The sequence below is a fragment of the Megalobrama amblycephala genome, linkage group LG14 (genome assembly GCF_018812025.1).
Source record: "Megalobrama amblycephala isolate DHTTF-2021 linkage group LG14, ASM1881202v1, whole genome shotgun sequence".
In the NCBI taxonomy this organism is placed as follows: domain Eukaryota; kingdom Metazoa; phylum Chordata; class Actinopteri; order Cypriniformes; family Xenocyprididae; genus Megalobrama; species Megalobrama amblycephala.
Window position 1 is genome coordinate 48,516,936 of NC_063057.1, and position 22,285 is coordinate 48,539,220.

At 37.3% G+C, this 22,285-nt stretch overlaps 1 protein-coding gene across 1 annotated transcript; it reads left to right on the forward strand.

Annotated features, from left to right (window-relative positions):
• Window positions 1-1,301: 1,301 nt before the first annotated feature.
• itih5 (inter-alpha-trypsin inhibitor heavy chain 5) lies at window positions 1,302-22,037 on the forward strand. Its single transcript, XM_048157202.1, has 14 exons — window positions 1,302-1,560; window positions 1,649-1,693; window positions 4,035-4,198; window positions 4,895-5,005; window positions 5,430-5,689; window positions 6,793-6,962; window positions 8,290-8,406; window positions 8,650-8,821; window positions 9,990-10,302; window positions 12,992-13,614; window positions 13,764-13,814; window positions 18,432-18,548; window positions 19,168-19,545; window positions 20,742-22,037. Exons 1-14 carry the CDS (start codon window positions 1,435-1,437, stop codon window positions 21,047-21,049), a joined length of 2,955 nt encoding a protein of 984 aa, XP_048013159.1. The 5' UTR covers window positions 1,302-1,434; the 3' UTR covers window positions 21,050-22,037.
• Window positions 22,038-22,285: the final 248 nt, after the last annotated feature.

Here is a 22,285-nt window from a genome sequence, read left to right on the forward strand (position 1 = left end):
ACCAACAGTGGTTCTTTGGCCCTTAAAGAACCTTTAAAGGGGCTTAACAGGTTCTTTGTACAGCAGTGGTGCTATACCTTAACCACCCCAAAGAGCCACTGAAGAACCGCTGAAGAACCATACAGGGGCTAAACAGATTCTGTATATGGTAGCGGTGCTATATAGCACCTCAGTCATCCCAAAGAACCGGTGAAGAACCACTGAAGAACCACTGAAGCACCAAGATTTGGTGCTATACAGCACTTAAAGTGGTTCCCCTATGATTACGAGCCAAAGAACCACTTTTAGTACTAGGCCTATATAGCACCATTTTTTAGAGTGTACAATTCAATGAATTAATCAAAATAATATTATTATCATCTTGCACTCTTAAAAATAAACCATTTTGGGTTCCACAAAGAACCTTTCATGGAACAGTTCTTAAAAAACAAAAAACAAAAAAAACATTTTTTCTTAGTTGTGAAGAAATTTTAATAATCTGAAGAACCCTTTTCCAATATCAAGAACCTTTTGTGCAAAGAAAGGAGTCCTTGTAGATTTAAGGCGTCTATGGAATCACAGATGTCAGTAGAGAACTATTATTTTTCGGAGTGTGAGGAAAAAATAAAGACAGACAGCCATATAATGTAAGCTAGTGTTCTGTTCATGAGATTAATATAATAAATAAACACAGAAAACTTGCTTATTGAGTGACTCGCACAAATTGTGAGGAAAATGTGGGAGTTGCTTGCTCTGGAGAAGTTGTGTGCGTCATGCAAGAATACAAATCCACTACCACTACAAGTTACGCCAACAGCACCACCTACCCTAATAGAAACGTGACAGAACTCACTTGACTTTGAACACTGGCAATGAAGCTTATAGGACTGTCGAAGCGATTTTATTATTATGATCGAATCTTTTCGAATTGTTATCCAATCGAATTATGTTGATCATATGAAATAACACATAGCCTAATGAGTGAAACACGATTTTAAGATTTTTTTCTTATTATATTTTTAGGTACTAAGCCTACCAAACCCTAAATCCTACTAAGAGAAAGATAATTAATTGTAAAAGTACCTTAACAGTGAGTGTAAATTGAATTAAAACTCTCAAGTCTGAGTTTGTTCGCATTTAGACATAAAAAGTACACATAGGCAATTGATTATGGAGGTTATCCAATAAAAACCAACGTGTGAACGACATTAAAATGATTGACATCCTTGCCAGTTTATGCATTTTCATTTGCGCAATGTGCCCTATATAAGGACCAGAGACAAATGAGTGAGAATGTCGCAAGTGTCTAGACAACTAAAACACTGGAGCTCCCTCCCAAACACTTCATACTGTCTTCGGATGGGTGGGACGCAATAACCGCCCTGATCACACTACACGGCCACTGAAATACACTCGAGCAACTCTAGAGACCAGCCAGTGCAGAACAATCTTAAGATGCTGCTCATAGTCCTCGTCTTGTATTTGTGTCCGGTTTTTCAGTGCCAAACTGAGGATACTGAATTTTCAGAGGATGTGGACTTTGAAGAAGAATACATGACTTCTGACATGGATTCAAATGCTGTAGGACTTTTTTCTTGCATTTCATATATAAAAATATCGTCATGAATAGTCATGTCTAGGATCTCATCAGTCCTATGTTTGTCTTCAGGCTCCTCTCAGAATCCCGCGGCAGGTGAAATCGTTACTAACTAAGGTAAAGACGAGCGACACCTGCGCTTTCTCCATCGGGTTTTGAAGTTTTGTGTGAGTGTAAAACAGTCAAAATGTCTTCCATCATTTTGCTTTAGGAAATATTCAATGAATTTAAGTCTGTATTTAATAGATTATAGGCAGCAACTGTCAATACTTAACTCGGGGGCGCGCTTGGTTTGTTTCTTTAACGGTTGACCGTGTTGTAACACTTTTCATCGTCTGTAACTTTGTAGTTTTTGTTCCCTATCTGTTTCAGCCTTTGATATTGTATTCCTATATTTGTCTGCTATAAAGTAGAGTAGGCTAGAAATCTACAGCTTATCTCTATAGTGAACTATTTTCAACTTTAAAGGGTGCGGTTAATATAAACTACAACCGGAGTGAGTTGTAACAGGTGGTGAGGGTGTAATACCATGGAAAACAAGGACAGTTTAAATCCTGTGCATTAATTTATTCAAAACAGAAAATATTATGTAATCACTTTAACATTATTGTGTGCAATTGTCCCTTTCTGTTCTATCTTTCCATTATTGGAAAGTGTTACAATCCCCCTTTTTGTGCTAAATCATCATATTACTATTTTAATATGTAGGTAAAGGAGATAAAAAGTTTACATATATAATATATCAAATTGAACAAAAGTGTGATTCGAATGATACCCGTTCTGTCATTTAACATTTGCGAATAATGTTTTTTTTTATACAAAAAGTCTGATTACAGCAAACTTTTATTGGGGAAAGTTGTCATATGAGTTTTTAAATGTTATGTATAAAAAAAATGACCAAACAACGATTTAATGTTTATTTACCTTACTTTTTTTTGTTGTTTCATCAAATCTTTTTGACTAATATTTAAATTTGGCTGAAAAGTCTATAAGCTGTTCAATGAAAGGTTATATTGTGATAACTTAACCCATATAGTGTGACTACATGCTTCGCTGTTTCCCGAACCACAGTTTACTTCATATTTTGGAGGAAACTATGGGACATTTTTGTGAGGGCTTGACCCAACAATTACAGTGGCAAGAAAAAGTATGTGAACCACTTGTAGAATCTGTGAAAATGTGAATAATTTTAATAAAATGAGAGAGATCATACAAAATGCATGTTATTTTTTGTTTAGTACTGTCCTGAGTAAGATATTTTACATAAAAGATGTTTGCATTTAGTTCACAAGACAAAACAATAGCTGAATTTATTAAAATAACCCCATTCATAAGTATGTGAACCATTGGTTCTCAATACTGTGTGTGGTTACCTGATGATCCACGACTGTTTTTTTGTTTTGTGATGGTTGTTCATGAGTCTCTTGTTTGTCCTGAACAGTTAAACTGAGCTCTGTTCTTCAGAAAAATCCTCCAGGTCCTGCAGATTCATCAGTTTTCAAGCATTTTTGCATATTTGAACCCTTTCCAGCAGTGACTAGGATTTTGAGATCTGTGTTTTCATACTGAGGACAACTGAGGGACTCAAACAAAACTATTAAAAAAGGTTCAAACATTCACTGATGCTCCAGAAGGAAACAGAATGCATTAAGAGCCGGGGTGTGAAAACTTTTGAACAGGATGAAGATGTCACAGTTTTTCTTATTTTGTTTAAATATCGTTGTTTTTCATTTAGTACTGCCCTTCGGGAGCAACAGAAGATACTTGCATGTTTCCCGGAAAAAAATTAAGTACAATTTACCTTGATATTTGAATTCAAAAGTTTTCACCCCCCGGCTCTTAATGCATCATGTTTCCTCGTGTTGCATCAGTGAATGTTTGGACCTTTTTTAATAGTTGAGTTTGAGTCCCTCAATTGTCCTCACTGTGAAAAGATGGATCTCAAAATCATTCAGTCACTGATGGACAAAACTGAAATTTCTGCAAGACCTGGAGGATTTTTCTGAAGAACAGAGCTCAGTTTAACTGCTCAGAACAAACAAGGGACTCAAGAACAACCATCACAAAATAAAAAAACAGTCGTAGATCATCAGGTAACCACACACAGTATTGAGAACCAATGGTTCACAAACTTTTGAATGGGGCCATTTTAATAAATTCAGCTATTTTTTTGTCTTGTGAACTAAATGCAAACATCTTTTATGTAAAATATCTTACTCAGGACAGTACTAAATAAAAAATAACATGCATTTTGTATGATCTCTCTTATTTTATTAAAATTATTCACATTTTCACAGATTCTGCAAGTGGTTCACATACTTTTTCTTGCCAATGTATTTGATAATCAGCCCAGATCTTTAGGCAAATCACTTGGCTACATCGCTCATGTTTTCAGAGCAACTATTTGAAACATTCATCTATATTTTAATGATGGTCATAACTTGCTGTCATCTGCCAGGAAACTAAACCTCACATTCAGGAGCTGTCGGTCCAGACCACCATCATTTCCCGCTATGCCTTCACTGCGGTGTCCTGTAGCATGCTTAACAGACACTCGGCTGCCACTCAGGGGGTCTTTCAGTTCCACATCCCCACTGCTGCATACATCTCCAACTTTACCATGTAAGTGTGGGAATACATACATCATTGGCAAATACCATAACTATTTGATTACTAGTAATCTCTTGTTGGTCACTCAAGGAAAATAGTACTACTATGGGTGTCCCCATAATGATTTGATCTGGCATCAATAATAAAAAAAATGTTTTGACCATATTTGAGTATGACCCTGAGAACGACTCAGGTTATCTAGAATGTCTTTCCACCTTATTTTGCAATATGGAAGTAAGCTAATTTCTGTGAATGTTTCGAGACTTTCTATTCATTAGCTGCTATAGGAAAATAACTAACAAAGCAGTAAATGGTAAAACTATATGTGTTATAAACTATAAATTTATTAAAATTATATAGTAAGAAATCCCATTTTGCAATATCAAGCATGCATAACGAGCTGCTTTCTACAGCTAAAAACGACTGGAAGTGGATGACACCGGAAGCCAGACACATTCAATTTATGGTCTTCTTACTCACTCTTACATTAAATGGTGGATAATAGCACAAAATTTTGCAATTGCAAATGTTAATGGGTGGTCATTGACTTCAATAGTTTATATCTTGAGAGAGGTTATTAAAGGGCCTGAGAGAGTTTAGACTATGATTAACCACAGGAAATATTTATATGCCACTTGTGGCAACTTCTTGTAGTTTCCATGGCACTAATAAAAATTCTCATTTCATGCTGTTGGTATGGTGGCAAAGGATTGTGGGAGGACGAGTCTTTCCCAGCCAGGTGAAGGCAAAAGAGAAGAAGATGAAGAAGGAAGGAGGAGAAAACAATGGCAAGAAAAACAAGGACACACCAGAGCCGCGGTAAAGATAGCAAAATAAACATCAAATGTCTGTGCCATTAAACTGAACGTGTTATGATTCAGGTAGCAAAATGTTTAACTTACCTGCTCAGCAAGATTCAGGCTCTGCCATGACAACAGTTGTACTAAAAAGAGAAAAGTGACCATAGAAGAAGACAGTATGCTTATACTTGCTATAGCACCCCTTGTGGCAAGCTACTTTCATTACATTATTAATCGTTCAATATGTACAAAAAGTGATGCAAAGTTTTGAGCCTGTTATTATTCAAATTCTTACATGTGTATTTCATTTACTTGTGAGTTAATGAGAAGATACTGAGAAATCTGATATATATTCCCCCCCAATGTGGTTTGGCAAACCATGTGACAGATTCCTGGCAAGAAGTTCACATTTCCCGAGTAATGTTTTCTTCTCTCCCTTTTAGTGAGGGTGAGATGGAGGTGTTTCGAATGGAGGTCACTATTCCTGGACGCAACCGTGCTATGTTCCTCCTGACCTATGAAGAGCTGCTGCAGAGACGATTGGGCCGTTACGAGCATGTGACCAGTGTTAAGCCAATGCAATTGGTCAGCAGACTCAACGTGGGCGTTACTATTGTGGAGCACTCCCGCATCACTTACCTTGAAGTCTTACCCCTACGAAATGGCAAAACTCCAGCTTCCAATGGCAATGGGAAAGCAGATGGTAACCAGCTGTATCCAATCTGATTCTTGAGTGTGTATTTAGATGTGCTGTCACTGGTATGGTTTCAAATATTTGACAACATTGCAAAATTTTGCCTCAAAAACTGCAAGATAGATGGCACAAGTTCCAGTTACATTTCTTCCACTTTCCCAGCTTTAAAAGGGCCAAGACTGATTAAAGGGATAGTTCACCCAAAAATGAAAATTATCCCATGATTTACTCACCCTCAAGCCATCCTAGGTGTATATGACTATCTTCTTTCAGACGAACACAATCAGAGATATATTTAAAAATATTCTTAGTCCTCCAAGGTTTATAATGGTTGTGAATGGGGGGCCGCGTTGAAGACCTTCTGAAGTGAAGCAATGCATTTTTGTAAGAAAAATATCCAGATTTAAAACTTTATAACTTCAAATAACGAGCTTCCGGCAGATGACCGTACGCAGAAAGTGCAAGTCATTTTGCGGCGGAAGAGTATCCTTTAACCTGATGCACAACGTACTGACGAACACGGAGGCACAGAGGATAGAGCCAAACAAATCACCGGTAACGGATTATAAGTCTAAAACGATAATTTTTAAAGAGAATTTTCAGGGGGATTTTGATATAAGAGAAGAGGAGCTTAAATTTGTTGCACAGCCCTATTTGTTTGAACCGCGAGAGGCCTCTAAGCTTACAATACTACTACATCCTTGCTCATTTGGCACAAGTTGATTTGCGCATTCTGCGTATGGTCGTCCACCGTATATAAGATATTTTTCTTACAAATACAAAAGGCTGTCGGCGCCGATAGCCTAGTGGTTAGTGTGTCGACACATGGCGCAAATGCATTCACAGTGACCCGAGTTCGATTCCCGTCTCGAGGTCCTTTGCCGATCCTGCCCAATGCTTTCCTGTCTACTCTCTACTGTCCTATCTGAATAAAGGCACAAAAAAGCCCGTAATTATAACTTAAAAAAAAAAAAAAATGGCATGGCTTCGGATCTGAAGGCCTTTATTAACCCATTGGAGTTGTATTGATTACTTTACTAAGATTTTGTGACAGGTTAGTCTAATTTATCAACTGTTACTGTTACTGTTGCTTACATCTTTTTCTGCCCCAGGTAAAATAGGACCACCAGTTTCCACGGTAGTCAAACAAAACGAAACATTCTGCAAGATCACCTTCTCTCCCAACATCGTCCAACAAGCCAAAATTGCCACCAATGGCATGCTGGGAGAATTTGTGGTGCTCTATGATGTAGAGAGGGAAACTGGAATCGGTGATATACAGGTACACATTCACAATATTTCCATATTATTAACATATTTACATACAGTACAGTCCAAAAGTTTGGAACCACTAAGATTTTTAATGTTTTTAAAAGAAGTTTCATCTGCTCACCAAGGCTACATTTATTTAATTAAAAATACAGTAAAAAACTGTAATATTGTGAAGTATTATTACAATTTAAAATAACTGTGTACTATTTAAATATATTTGACAAAGTAATTTATTCCTGTGATGCAAAGCTGAATTTTCAGCATCGTTACTCCAGTCTTCAGTCACATGATCCTTCAGAAATCATTCTAATATGCTGATTTGCTGCTCAATAAACATTTATGATTATTTTCAATGTTGAAAACAGTTGTGTACTTTTTTTTTTCAGGATTCCTTGATGAATAGAAAGTTCAAAAGAACAGCATTTATCTGAAATACAAAGCTTCTGTAGCATTATACACTACCGTTCAAAAGTTTGGGGTCAGTAAGAATTTTTATTTTTTATTTTTTTGAAAAGAAATTAAAGAAATGAATACTTTTATTCAGCAAGGATGCATTAAATCAATCAAAAGTGGCAGTAAAGACATTTATAATGTTACAAAAGATTAGATTTCAGATAAACACTGTTCTTTTGAACTTTCTATTCATCAAATAATCCTGAAAAAAAATATTGTACACAAATATTTTGTACAATTGTACACATTAAATGTTTCTTGAGCATCACATCATCATATTAGAATGATTTCTGAAGGATCATGTGACACTGAAGACTGGAGTAATGATGCTGAAAATTTAGCTTTGCATCACAGGAATAAATTACTTTGTGAAATATATTCAAATAGAAAACAGTTATTTTAAATTGTAATAATATTTCACAATATTACTGTTTTTTACTGTATTTTTAATTAAATAAATGTAGCCTTGGTGAGCAGATGAAACTTCTTTTAAAAACATTAAAAATCTTAGTGGTTCCAAACTTTTGGACTGTACTGTACATTTCCATAGAAAGGCATTATTTACAGTACATAAAAAATGTATTATGTTGGACATTCTGGTGGATTAAAATAAAATATAAAACAAAATACATTAAATGTAATTTTATAATATTAATATATGTATAGCATAGCACAAAAATACATTACGTTATTGAATTTTTTTTTTTTTTGGCTTCCTTTTAATTTTATTTTGTTATACCTTTCTTTCTCTCCCAACAGTTTTGAATTCAGAATATGATGAAGTCACTGAAGACTTTAAACTCTTCACTGAGCTCATTGCTTTTTTGTCTACGCAAACACATTACAAAGATCGAAAGGCTGTAAAACTATCTGCTTTCTTTCAGGTGCTAGATGGACATTTTGTGCACTATTTTGCCCCCAGAGACCTGCCTGTCGTGCCAAAGAATGTAGTATTTGTGATTGATACCAGCGCCTCCATGGTTGGAACCAAAATCAGACAGGTAATATACTCTGTTGTCAACACAGATTGAAGCAATCAGTTCTTCACACTGAGAAGAATTTATATTCAACATTTCAGTTGTGAGAGTTGCAGTGTGCTGTTCTCTCAAAGAGGGAATGATATTGTGCCACTTTTTTTCCCAGCTGGTTTTTGTGATCTCATAGTTGGACACACAGATACACACACCCATCTCATAGCAAATTGACAGAGTTCAATAGTTCTCTTTCTAATATCTCTCACACAGACCAAAGAAGCTCTGTTTACGATCCTACGCGAGCTGCGGCCCAGTGATCACTTCAATTTTGTCACTTTTTCCAATCGCATCCGTGTTTGGCAGCAGGGCAAACTGGTGCCCGTCACACCCAACAATATACGTGATGCCAAGAAGTTCATCTACATGATCTCACCCACTGGAGGTAGAAAATCTTACACACTCCTAAATACTCCCTATTACACATTTAAACAACATTAATCCTATTAAATTATTTAAAGGAACAGTCCACCTAAAATATTATGTTGTTTTTGTTAACTGAAATAATGACAAAATAAAATATAAATATTAGATTAAAAACTTAAACTAATGGAAAATGTTGATATATAAATGTTTAGGTTGAAGTACTAAAATTACTAAAACTAAAATTAAATTAAGCGTAAAAATATCAATGTTTTAAAAAAACCAAACAATTAAAAATGACATAAGCACATAACAACTTTACTAAAACTTTAACCAAAAATGAAAAGGAAAACTGAAAATATAAATATAAAATTTAAATACTAAAATAATATAAAATATAATCTAAAATAATATATAAATAATACTAAAATAACACTGACCCAAATACTTTTTCCATGAAATTCAGAAGAAAATATTTTTGAAGAATCTATATAAAGAAGCCATACATAATGTTCTTTAAAGAAATTAAAACACTTTTATCATAAATTACATGTATTGAAGTCATTGTACAGTATGTATGAATAGCATTGTATTATATATTTATGAAAAAAGTAACATAGGACAAAAAATAAATAATGTCAAATCATAAAAGTATGAGTGAACAAGTTGACTACTTTTATTGTGTTTTTTGTCCTATTTGGACATATATATATATATATATATATATATATATATATATATATATATATATATATATATATATATATATATATATATAGCTAATATCAAATGCATGATTTTTTCATTTCATCTTTTTTATTTTTTTATTTTATCATCCAGCTTTATATAAAGTTGGATACTAAGTATGTCCAACTTTATCCGCATACATACAATATACTCATATAGGGTGATATATATACTATATAGCAAATCTCAACAGCTTGATTGTTTGTATTGTCACAAAATGTAAAGTATATTATCGCCCAGCTCTAATCTGGTAAATGCAAATATAGTGCATGAAGATATTAAAATATGATTTTCTGTAAAGCTGCTTTGAAACTATGTGCATTGTGAGAATTTATTTAATTTGACTTGACCTGATACCGATTTGGAACAACATAAGGGTGATTAAATAATGACAGAATTTACATGTTTACTACTCATTTTCTCTTTTATTTAAAACTCCTCAGGCACTGACATTAACGGTGGAATTCAGACAGGCTCAGCATTGCTCAGTGACTACTTGTCCAGCAAAGAAGAGTCCCATCACAACAGCGTATCGCTCATCATCTTCCTGACAGATGGGCGGCCCACAGTGGGCGTGGTTCAGAGTCCAACCATCATTGGAAACACCAAAGCAGCAGTGCAGGAGAAGTTCTGCCTCTTCACCATTGGGATGGGTGATGATGTGGACTACAGGCTCCTGGAGAGGATGTCCCTGGAGAACTGTGGAACCATGAGGAGAATCCCAGAGGATGCAGATGCCAGTGTCATGCTCAAAGGGTGAGGAACACGTTGTCACCATTAACAACATATTTTTGTATGTTTGTGAAATAATCTGAATTAAAGCATAAGTTTAGGCGAAAATAAACATCAACATTTACTCACGCTTATATTGTTCTAAACACATTAGACTTTCTTGCTTTTGATGAACAAAATTGGCATGTCAGGATCGGTTGTGACACACAACAATAGAGGGTATGCACGTGACGTCACCGTCGACCATTATGACTGCGGTTACGCCCACTGAGTGGCAAAAAGACTGAGTGGCACCATTGGTTTTCAGCATGAATACCAAAACACATCCAAAATGCGAAAGAACTTTGCGATTGACTGTACAAATAGCTTTGACACAAAATCTGAGGTATATTTTTACAGACTGCCAAAAGCTACAGAAAAAAGAAGCAAATGGATCGCTGTAATTCACAGAAACGACTGGACTCAGGCAGAGAATCATGGATTTGCAATTATCAATTTGTGTCGAAACAATGGATTTTGGGGTAAAATCATACCCTTTATATTGTATTGTTATATATTGTGTTCAACTCATCAATTAAACATTTTATATCTTATATTCTGCATAATTGGGTGTTTTTAAATAAACACTGACAAAACTATACAAGTTTTAGGGCTGGTATTTCCCCGGCGGCGAAATCAGGCACATATAAATGTCAGGAAACACGATTCCTGGCTGCATGTCAATATCCATGGATTAGGTTTCTTTGACATGTTATAAGGAACACTTTCGAGCCCAACCTTTAGTGTAATTGTTTGTTTTACTCAAGTTTTCGCAGTTTCCACTATTAAATCCAGTCATGCAGCAGGTTCTTTTGCCACTCAGTCCAGCTGAGGGAGCGTGTTCCGGCAGGAAAGTGACGTCAATACATACCCTCTATTGATGCCATCTATGACATCAAACTTGGCAAAACATGTCTGTGCGCACCCTATTTGAATATATACGCAAGTGCAAAGTAGATGTGAGAAATAAAAATACATGTAAAATAAACCACTCCACATCAGAATCTAGATTTATTTTGTGATAATGACCAGCTGACTTCACATTATCCCTTACTTTGCAATAGCTAACATGAATTTACAACGAACAAAAGTTTTAAAACATTTATTAATCTTAGTTCTCATGTTCATTTCTACATTAATACACATTTAAAGTTGTATAACTTAAGATAAGTTCATGTATTATGAATGAACATGATTAAGCAATGAACAACTATTTAATTAACATTAACCTAGATGATTTATAAATGCTGTAAATGCTTTTGGTCACTGATAGTTCATGATTCCTAATGCATTTAATGTTGTTAACCTAATTTTTCAAATATTAATAATAGATAATCTGAATAAAGCCTAAAGAAATCTTACAATCTTTGCCATGCACAAGGCATGCATTGAAGTAAAAAGTGCCAGTAATGCTAACAAAATAAAACAAAGTGTGTAACAAACTGTGAAACAAAACAAGGAGATGGGCTGTTTTTACTTGGGCTAGTAAGTAACCACCCTAGAAACCATCTAGCAACATCCTATCAACCTCTTAGGCCACCCTAGCAACCACATGACTAAACTAAAAAACTATAACTAAAAAAAATCTCAAAACACCTTAGCAACTGCATAACAACACCCTGGCAATCAGGGCCTAAAACCAAGCGCCAAATCCGTGTAAAAATTGATGTTGGCGAGTATGGCTGGTAATATTCGTATGAATTATAGCAATGCAATGTTGTGAGCACATGAACATGAACAAATACGAATGACATTTGGGACAGTTGACGGGCTGGTGCTGCATCGTCATGAAAGTTTAAGCCTAGCCAATTGAAATATTCAAGCGCAAGAAGACGCGAAAGGGAACTCAATTTGTTACTTGCTGTGTGGGAAGTTTTCTGTGCACAAACATCGGAAGTGTGCACTCAAAATCTGTGTCTCAGGCAGCAAGTGAATACTAAATTGGACTCTTTCATGTCTTCTTGCACTTGAAAATGCCTGCATTGGTGAGTATCCTCATAAACATAGTCAGTTATGTCTTAAGTGAACAAACAGTTGAGAAAGAAAACGCATGTGTATCAGTATATTGGATCTGTGCATTCACTCTTAAAGTGACAGCAGCCTAATTAACCTGTTGCCACCTATCCTTAATGTTAGTCAAACAACAAAAGAAAGAAAAATTACTCACTGCTCTTGACTGAATAACTTTTGTAACTATGCAGTTATCTGTAGCTATCTGAAAATTGTGAATTTTCAGTGGTATCTAAAATTTTGATGTCATAATTGTTTGTTTGTTTTTTGGAAAAAGAGTTTCATGGCTGGTACAAAAATATTCATGTCCAGTAAATTTTCTTAAGGCACTGGCCATTGGCAAAAAGTTAGTTTTAGGCCCTGCTGGAAACCATTAATATTATGGGGCAAGTATGTTGTGTGGTGTTTTGTGACAAAAAAGCCCCTCTTAAAGTCCAGGTTAAAGGTCAAAAGTGACATGAGATGCCATTGGAAGTCAGAAATCTTTACACAAGGCTTAACAATGGGCCCCACTCTAAAAGTTCAACAAGTTTAACGTAAAGAATACATGACTTATTAACCCACAATCTGAAGCAACACTATGGCAACACTTTTAACCTTATTATTCCTTTCCTCCTCTCCTTTCTGTCTTCTTTCCTATTTTTTACCTACTATCTCTCTATAGCTTCTATGATGAGATTGGCACTCCGCTGTTATCCGACATCCGGGTGGAATACTCTGAGGATGCTGTGGAATACATCACCCAGAACCTTTTCACAAACTACTTCAATGGCTCTGAGCTCATTGTAGCTGGAAAACTGACCAATCGCAGCTCAGACTTGCTGCACGTTCAGGTGACCGCCAGCAACAGCGAGAGGAGCATCGTGCTGGAGAAAGATGTGTCACTACTCGAGCAAGAACAGGAAACTGAACGGCGGCTAGCGGAAGCAGAGGCGGGTCCTAAAGCGGATGGTTATGTGGAGCGACTGTGGGGATATCTGAGTGTTAAAGACGGGCTAAAAGGTCGACTGCGAAGCCAGACGAGTGGAGAGCGGGAAAACTACACACAACACGCTAAAAATCTTTCGTTAACGTATAATTTCCTCACGCCACTCACGCAAATGATAGTGGAGAAACCACAAGTGCTGGCTGATGGAACTTTAGCACAGACAGAGGCAGAGGTCACAGAGGCTCCGCCCACTCCCGAGTCATCCAATCAGCTGTCAGAAGATGACAACAGTCTAACACCCCAGAGCCTGCACAGAAATGAACCGCCCAAGCCTATTTCTGCAGTCGCCAAAGCAACAAGTGTGTTTATTTAAATTGGACAGCAAGCAAAACATTTGTTTTAGATCAGATTTAGGGTCATTATGATTGTCATTACACAATCAGTCTTGAAAATATTAAGGTGACTCAAACAATCCATGACAATTTCACTGTTTTCCATTTATCTCCAGGTGGTGTCAGCAAACTCGCCAAAAAGTCTGTCACCTTATCCAAAACATCCGGTATTTCTCCATTTTTCTACATCTGCTTTGCATTTCAGTGTGAATGTGTGTGAGTGTAGTTGAAAGCAGTAGCAGTGTCTGTTCACATGGACTATGTGGCTTGTAATTTGTTGTGTTCAGGTAAAGGGGCCTCATCAGAGAGCAGTTAATTGCTACTGAGAGTTGTGTATGGGCTCTAATTCACATGTCTGTGTTTAGGGGGCTGATAGGAAAAGACAAGACTTGAACAAACCCCTAAGAATTCAACTTTAGGGTGTAACTCATTCTTTACTCTTTGTACTTTGCACTCTTTTTTTTGCATCCTTTGAATTTGAAAATGAAATTAACAAGTACTTTTTTGGCATGACTCTTATACACACAATATTGCCAAATCATAAGTACAATCAATACAAGCAGTGACAAAAGAAAAATAATTAAGCTTTGCTTTTAATTAAGCTTTTTCAGCCCTAAGAAAAAATGTAACAAAAAAGGTGGGGTTTTTTTGTTTGTTTTTATTTTTTTTTACTTGGGCCAGTAAACAACCATCTAAGCAACCTAGAAACCATCTAGCAACACCCTAGCAACTGTAAAAATGCACACTCATGCTGTGTCCAAAATCAAATACTTCCCTACTATTTGATATGGGAAAAACAGTACGCCAAAAGAGTAGTATGTCCGAATACATAGTATTCGAAAAACAGTGGGCAAAAAGTACCCAGATGACCTACTACTTCTGCCGAGATTCTGAAGTGTGCATTCAATGGACACTTTACTATCCCATGAAGCTACGGGAGAGGATTTAAGAATGTCAGTGCAGAGACTCAACTGACGCTGATAGGTCACGTTACCGTAACAACACAGTGGATGCAATACTACCCATATTCATACAATATGGAATGTACTTTTTTTTTAACAGTCATGAAGTAAATTCTAATTCAAATGTAGTACCTCAGACACTACGTGATTTCAGACACAGCGTAAGAACAATTTAACACCCTGGCAAGCATTAATATTATAGGTCAAGTATGTTATTGTGTGTGTCGTTTTGTGGTATGCACAGTTCATCAGAATACACTTATGCAGTCAGTATATGTGCATGAGCGAGATGTGAATGAGGGGTTAAACGTAGTCTGCAGCGCTCACAAAGAAAATCTGTTACATGCATTTATCAGATGAGTAGAACTGCCCTCCATTCTAGTTAAATCTGAAAGCTTTGGAAAGCCACTTTTCTGTTAGCATGATTTGTGATCTCATATAAAATGTTGCATAAGGAGAACCTTACTTAAATGAGAGAATTCACAGGGGTCGTTTGGATTGCACATAACCAACAAGCTTGCATAATTTGATTTATTTTCATGCAACAAATTTTAAAGTAAAGCCCTTTTTAAAGCAATTAAAATTAGCTTTTAGGGGGGAAAAAATCATATATTCATTCAATGTTCTACAAATGGTTCATATTCAAGTCAAAATGTTTTCTTTCTCCTACATGGTGAACCTGATTTCACCAAGTAAAACGTGTTCCTAAACATCTTTGTTTATCTTGGAACAACATTTCAATTAACCAATCAGATTTAAGAGGGACAAGTTTACAGTTTGTCAAGTTTAGGCTAACAACTAGGGTTATGTGCTTCAACATCAGTGTTCCCTTTTGAATGGGAATAAGATGCTGCATCCCCTAGAGGGCACTATGGGGAATGCCTCTGGAATGTCAGAATCTGAAGCATGACTCTAAACACAACAATGAACTTGACATTGGCTGGTGACAGCCGATGACATTACTACAGGTGAGACCGTGAGTATAAAAGGGCACCTGTGAAAAACATTATCCTCTTCTTGTCTTCAGGAGTCAGTTTGTTTGAACGTGTATCTAAGGCAATTATCTTGGCTTTGAGCCAAGATGAGCTATCCGCCCGGACAGTTATACCAAGTAGTTAGGCTCTCTGCAAGCCTCCTCAGTAAGCTGTCCTGGGTGTTGGACGTAGTTAGGCCTGCTTTCATTTAGAGAGTCGTCATGCAGAGGCCTCTGTCCTCAGAGCTCGTTCAGGCAATAGTGTGGAGTCGTTAGGCTCTCTGCGAGCCTCCTTGGCCACTGTTTATGCTTGGAAATGTTGTTAGGCTGAGGTCTCCACCTTCTATAAGCTCCGCTGGGATAGCATTCCAAGTGTAGGCTCTCTGTGAGCCTCCTTGGAAGCTGAGTGTTGGGTGTTGTTAGGCCTCCGCCCATTTGGGAGTCACTATATTTAGGCCTCCTCCTTTAGAACTCGACCAGGTAGTCCTGCCAAGTTGTTAGGCTTTCTTGAGCCTCCTTGCCTATTGCCTCCACAGAGGAGTGTTGTTAGGCTTGCTCTTGCTGGAGAGATTTGGCTGAGGCGTCCACTCCTCAGGGCTCCACCTGGGGCAGCTGTATTATGTTCTTAGGCACTCTGTGTGCCTCCTTGGTAGCTATTCATAGTGTGGGATGTAGCAGGCCTCTTCTGGTTTGAGATCTTCAGTTGAGGCCTCTGTCCTTAGAGCTTGACTGGGTAGTAGTTGTTAGCCTCCCTTGAGTCTCCTTAGCTAATGCTTTATTTTGCTTGGCCTGTTTTAACTAAGTTTTGTTTCGGAGGCCTTCGTTCATCCAGAGCTGCAATTGAATGGCAATTCTGAGTCGTTAGGCTTTTTTTCAGCCTCCTTGGAAGCTGCCCTGAGTGTAAAATGTCGTTAGGCCTCTTCTTGTTTCAGAGAGTCGTCTTGCTGAGGCCTCCATTCTTAGAGCTAGGTTATGCAGTAGCACAGAGTTGCAGGCTCTCTGTGTGAGCCTCCTTGGTGCCCCTAGATGGTGTGGGACATAGAGAACAGAGGCATCAGCACTGAGTTAGCTAGGGACCATTTGTTAGGTTCTCTGTGATCTTCCTTGGTTACTGCTTGAAAACGGAGTATCATTAGGCTCCCCTGAGCTAAGCCTACTGTATAGGTGTAGGATGCAGTGCTGAGGCCTTCACACCTAGAACTTGGGCAGTTAGTGTGCCAGGTTGTTAGGCTCTCTTTGAACCTCCTTGGCCACTGGCCTCTATGCAGAGTATTGTTAGGCCTCCTTTCCTATAAGAGTCATTTAGGTCTCCACTCTGCAGAGCTTCGCCTGGCCAGCTAGACCTAATTGCTAGGCTCTTCTGGGCCTCCTTAATATCTGTTCTGCTTAGGGCTGGTTAGGCTTCATCTCATTTGAGATTCAGTTTCTGGGGACTCCTCCATTAGAGTTTTTGCTGAACAGTAGTTCCGAGTGGTTAGGCTCTCTCTTGAGCCTCCTTGGAAACTGACCTAGGAATAGAACTCCCCCTTTTTGAGGCCTCCCTTTTTGAATCTCCTGTCTATGACGATATTCCCTTAATAGGTGTTCCTATGAATACCAAGTGACGTCATTGGCTGTTGTCGACCAATGTCAAGTGCATTGTCGTGTTTAGACTTATGCTTCAGACACTGGCATGCTGGATGCATTCCCCATAGCACCCTCTAGGGGACACAGTGTCTTGTTCCTCTTCTCAGAGAACCATGGTTAAATGCGTAACATAAAACATTATTCACCTATCAGTTCCCTCTGATTTTAGGGGTAAGTTATGGGTAGGGTTAGGTTTAGGGGTAAGGATAGGGTTAGGACTAGGGGTGGGACAGAATATCGATATGGCGATATATCGTCATCCTTCTCTGTGCGATACGAGAATCGTATCGCTGCGCCAAATATCGATATTTTAATTTTAAAAAAAATAAAGCGCTATATATAGATTTCTTTGCTCAAAGCGTCCTACTTCAAGGCGGCGCTCGACACATGAATGAGGGAAACGTGAACTTAAGTTAACTAGCCTAAGAAAAAGAGGTTATTAACAGGATGGCGGACAGCAGTGTGAGTAAAATAGATGCCCCAGCCACGTTTAAGTTCAAAGTCTTGACGCACTTTTATACCATTGATGTGACAGTCGTAGACATCTTGACGTTCTTCACCGAGCGCTTAGATATACACGGGAGCATTTGAAAGCATATATTAGGGATCCTCTGATAGACGCCTGCTTTCGAACGCTCCCGTGTATATCTAAGCGCTTGAAGAACGTCAAAGGGTCTGTTTGCACCTGGTGACTTCATGCATTTTCTCTGATCGGATAGCTATCCGATCGTGAAAAGACCAGGTCTAAATGCCTAAATACGCATTTGAGACGTAACACACAATTATCTTCATTAAAAGTAATGAGACCTTATACCAGTGCTGTTGCCGCTCTCTCCTATTGCAGTCTTTGATTTTGAAATTAACTGATGGTCAATAAAATGCACCTCATATTTCTTGCTTTCGGTGACGTGATCTCTATTAAATGTACATATAAGATCGGATTTATCCGTTAACCTGCACTTAACCTTTTCACGTGCATTTTGTTTTCATATTAAGACCAATATCGCGATGTATCATTATAGGATTGTCTAGCGATATATCGATTATCGCAGAATCGCTGACTTGCGATATTATCGTTATCGTGAGCCATTTATCGTGATCGTATCGTATCGTGAGGTACCCTCCGATTCCCACCCCTAGTTAGGACTAATTTTTCGGACAGGAATGTCTTACTTGGCAAGATCACAGTGACCCACTTACACCATCTTTTTATCTGTCTTTAGCTGATGGTGACCCTCATTTTGTGGTGGAGATTCCTCACAGTAAATTGACTGTGTGCTTCAACATTAATGGGGAGCCAGGACATGTCCTCCGACTGGTAACTGACCATAAACACTCAGGTAAACAACAAAACTACACAAAGAATTTGTTTTTGTTTTTGTTAAGAAAGTAATGTAAGTATTTGTGTATTAGTGAACTTTGCATTATTGCCAATTCTTGGCCAATTTAAGATTTAATATTTATAATATTTGTATCAATATCTAATATCTATAATTATAAATAAATTTGATTTAGATTTTATATAATATTTGTATTAATATGTAATGTTATAGTTATTTAAAACTTGTGTAACCTGTACATGCAAAAAAAAAAAAAAAAAAGAAAGAAAAAAAAGCGCATTACTTGTTCATTCTATAGGTGCACAGTGTTTCTTTACAAAGTGACATCGCCAACTACTGGCCTGACACTACAGTGCTTTTAATCAGTTTCGCGGTTCCGTGTGAATGGTGATTGTTTTAACATCCAGTTGTCTGTATATGAAAAAAGCAAAGGAATACTATTCAGTTTTTAGTACATAGTTGTTGTAAACCCTTAAAACATATTTTATTATTTTATCAGTTATTGCTCATCAACTAGCTAGCCTACTTTACTCACCAAACCAATGTTTCTTACATTTAGTGCTTATGAGTCTTAATTTTGGACATTTACCATAAATATGTATATATTTGTCCCCATTAGGTGTGACTGTGAACGGTGCACTGATTGGTGCTCCTGCCCCAGCCGGCAGTCATAAAGAACAGAGGACATATTTCAGCACCATAACTATAGTAGCCGATAAGCCGAAGCGCTCTTACATTGAAGTGACCCCACAAAAGGTCATACTGGACGACCGTGACCGGATGATCCTTCCATCCAGCTCCAGCATTTCAGTTGAAACCGCCAACCTGGGTGTGGTCCTTATTGCTAACACAAACCTGACAGTAACCATCCAAGGAACTATCCAATTTGTCATCTTATTCCACCATTACAAAAATCCAGCGCCCTTTCAGCGAGATCACCTGGGATTTTACATCGCTAACAGCAAAGGATTAAGCAAGGATACACACGGGTTGCTAGGTAAGCACACATACACACATTGTTGTCTAATTTAGTGAGCTACCTTGCTGCCTAGGCAAGGTGGTTTACTGGTGTCCCAGCCTAGTCAAGCTATTATACTGGTTTTAGAGGGGTTTTTAGTTCTTGGCAACTGTTCAGGCTCGAAGACCAGCTATCTCAATCAGCTAAACAGCATGTTATTTTGGGAATCCAGCTAAACTACTTAAGACCAGCATAATGGAGACTCGATTCACTACATAGTGCAACAGTGCCCGCTCACATTTTCAGTGGCCTTGGTGTTGTAAGTATTTGTCCCATATAGGAATTTAAAAAAGTCTTCATTAAAGAGTGATAACCAAACCAACCAGCTACAAGGTGAATCTCCCCCTTTTTGAGAATCACATTACAAACATTGATTTGAAGCAAAAAAGTATTTGAAAATTGGGCAAAAAGACAAAGGTACCAGACTATTCCCTTCAATGCGGGAAAACAATACCACAATACCAGCATATACCATTGATTAACAACCTTCTAGCCCACAGTAGGTCTGTCTTTAAGTCTTTAAGAAGTCTTAAAGATACTGTTAAAAATGGATGGGATTTTTACTTCCGGAACCCGACTGTTGCACTATTGATTCCAATAAAGTTTGATGTTAGCATGTTGCTAAGCTAACATTGTGATACTCTAAATACATAGTACAATAAATAAAATAGTCAATTGGAATTAGTCACAACTTTTTTGAACTTTTTTCATTTACAATTGCTCAGCAAAATTTTGTGGGCTAAATCCGGTCATTTCATTAGGAATCCTTGCAATCAGGAGTTTTGCATGACGTTTAAAAAACTTCCCAACGCAGATTTTGCTCGTGTTGGTCACGCGAAAGCTACTTGGCTTGAAAGTGTGGTTTGGCTTGAACTTCTGTGAAATGAGCTTCAAACATTGTTACATGATTGACAATGGACAGTGTACCTTGTTTGCCTGCAAAATCTCACCGAAATTTTGCTAATGTGACCGAACCTTTTACTGTAGATAAGGCCAAAACTAGTTTTCTTAAGAGGCAGAATAAGCTGTTGCCTACCTTTTAGAAAGGCCTTCACATTGGTACACACACCTGATACCTAAAAATGCTGGTCACTAGGTTTTGGAACCAAGCTACCAAATGCAAAGGCATTTAATACATACTAAAAGAGAGAAATACTGTATTTCTGTACTTACAGGCCAGTTCCTGTATGAAGATATTGGACTGACACAGCTTCCTGGAAACTTCAGCATGGCCGGAGAAAACAGCACACGGGAAACACTAGGGAAAAATATCACTCTTCCTAATTACCCCGTCCTAAAAGTGAAGGACCGTACTGTCACCGTCATAAAGAAGAGCAGACGAATCTACTCTGGAAAACAGACAGTAGACTGCTGGTTTGCCAAAAACAATGCGGCCAAACTGATTGATGGACAATACAGTGATTATGTTGTGTCACATCTGTTTGACACAGGAGACTGGGCTAATGGAACCAACTCACACTGAGACCAACACACACACGTTGAGCTTCCAAGTTGAATGGGGACTTTCTATAGACATAATGTTTTTTGTACAAACTGTATATTCTCTCCCCTAACCCTAATCCTACACCTACCCATCACTGAAAACTTCAAAAAACATCACGTAGTATGATTTATAAGCTGTTTTCTTCATGGGGACCAAAAATGTCCCCACACGGACAAGGATTTCAGATATTGCTATCTTTGTGGGGACATTTTGTCCCCATAACATAGCGTTCACCAGGACACCACACACGCACATACATGTATAAAAAACCTTGTACATATATCTTAAACCATGTTTACACTGTAATAACCATGTCATTATACAGATTTGTGTCCTCATAAACCATCTATACAAGAACACACAAAATACACAGAATATGATTCTACTGGATTGATGGGTCATGACCCAAATATATATACACAAACACTTTAAAAACCATCACAAACATCCAAAATCAGTATTTTAAGTACATGATTTATATTCAGTAATGTGTGGGCAAACTACTTTAATGTTTTTATTGTAGTCATCTACAAATATATACTGTATATTTTTAGTTAATATAATAAGTTTTTGGAACCTTTTTTTTGTACTAATAAATTAAATGTTAACAATAGACTGTCTTCTTTTAGGTAAAGAGATAGGTTGCAGAAGTACAAGTGACAAGACAAACGATGACCTCTGAGATTAAGTGATGAAATATGCTTCTAATTTTAATTTATATGACACTAAGCATTTCACTGTTGAATTCTCTTTGAAGTACTACACTACCCATAATCCTTAAATGAGATACACCAATTAGAGACAACACTGTTACGAAGCGGTAATCACAGCAAAAGAACTAAACAGCGACTGTCCACTCCATGGATGGATGGATGGATTTTTTATTTTTTTTGGCTACAAAATTTGCTTTGTTGAAATTATTGAAATCTGTCATCAGTTACAGAAATAAAGTAACAGGGATGCTCAATATATTGGTACCATATCTGTTATTGCCTAATATTAGTGATTTGATTTGGCTTCAGATTAAGAAGTGAAGAAGCCATTCTTAGGGATGCACAATACCGGTACCATATCAGTTATCTGTAAACAAAAATAAACATGCTATATATATAATAATTTATAATAAATACAGTGCCCCCCACAATTATTGGCACCCTTAGTAATTATGAGCAAAAGCAGCTGTGAAAATAAATCTGCATTGTTTATCCTTTTGAT

What these genes read in the sequence shown, in the direction of transcription:
- itih5 (XM_048157202.1), top strand. Translation starts at nt 1,435, where the DNA reads ATGCTGCTCATAGTCCTCGTCTTGTATTTGTGTCCGGTTTTTCAGTGC. An exon ending in TGGCAATGGGAAAGCAGATG is followed by an intron (nt 5,690 to 6,792) that starts GTAACCAGCTGT and finishes TTTCTGCCCCAG; the next exon opens with GTAAAATAGGACCACCAGTT. An exon ending in CACCTTATCCAAAACATCCG is followed by an intron (nt 13,815 to 18,431) that starts GTATTTCTCCAT and finishes ATCTGTCTTTAG; the next exon opens with CTGATGGTGACCCTCATTTT.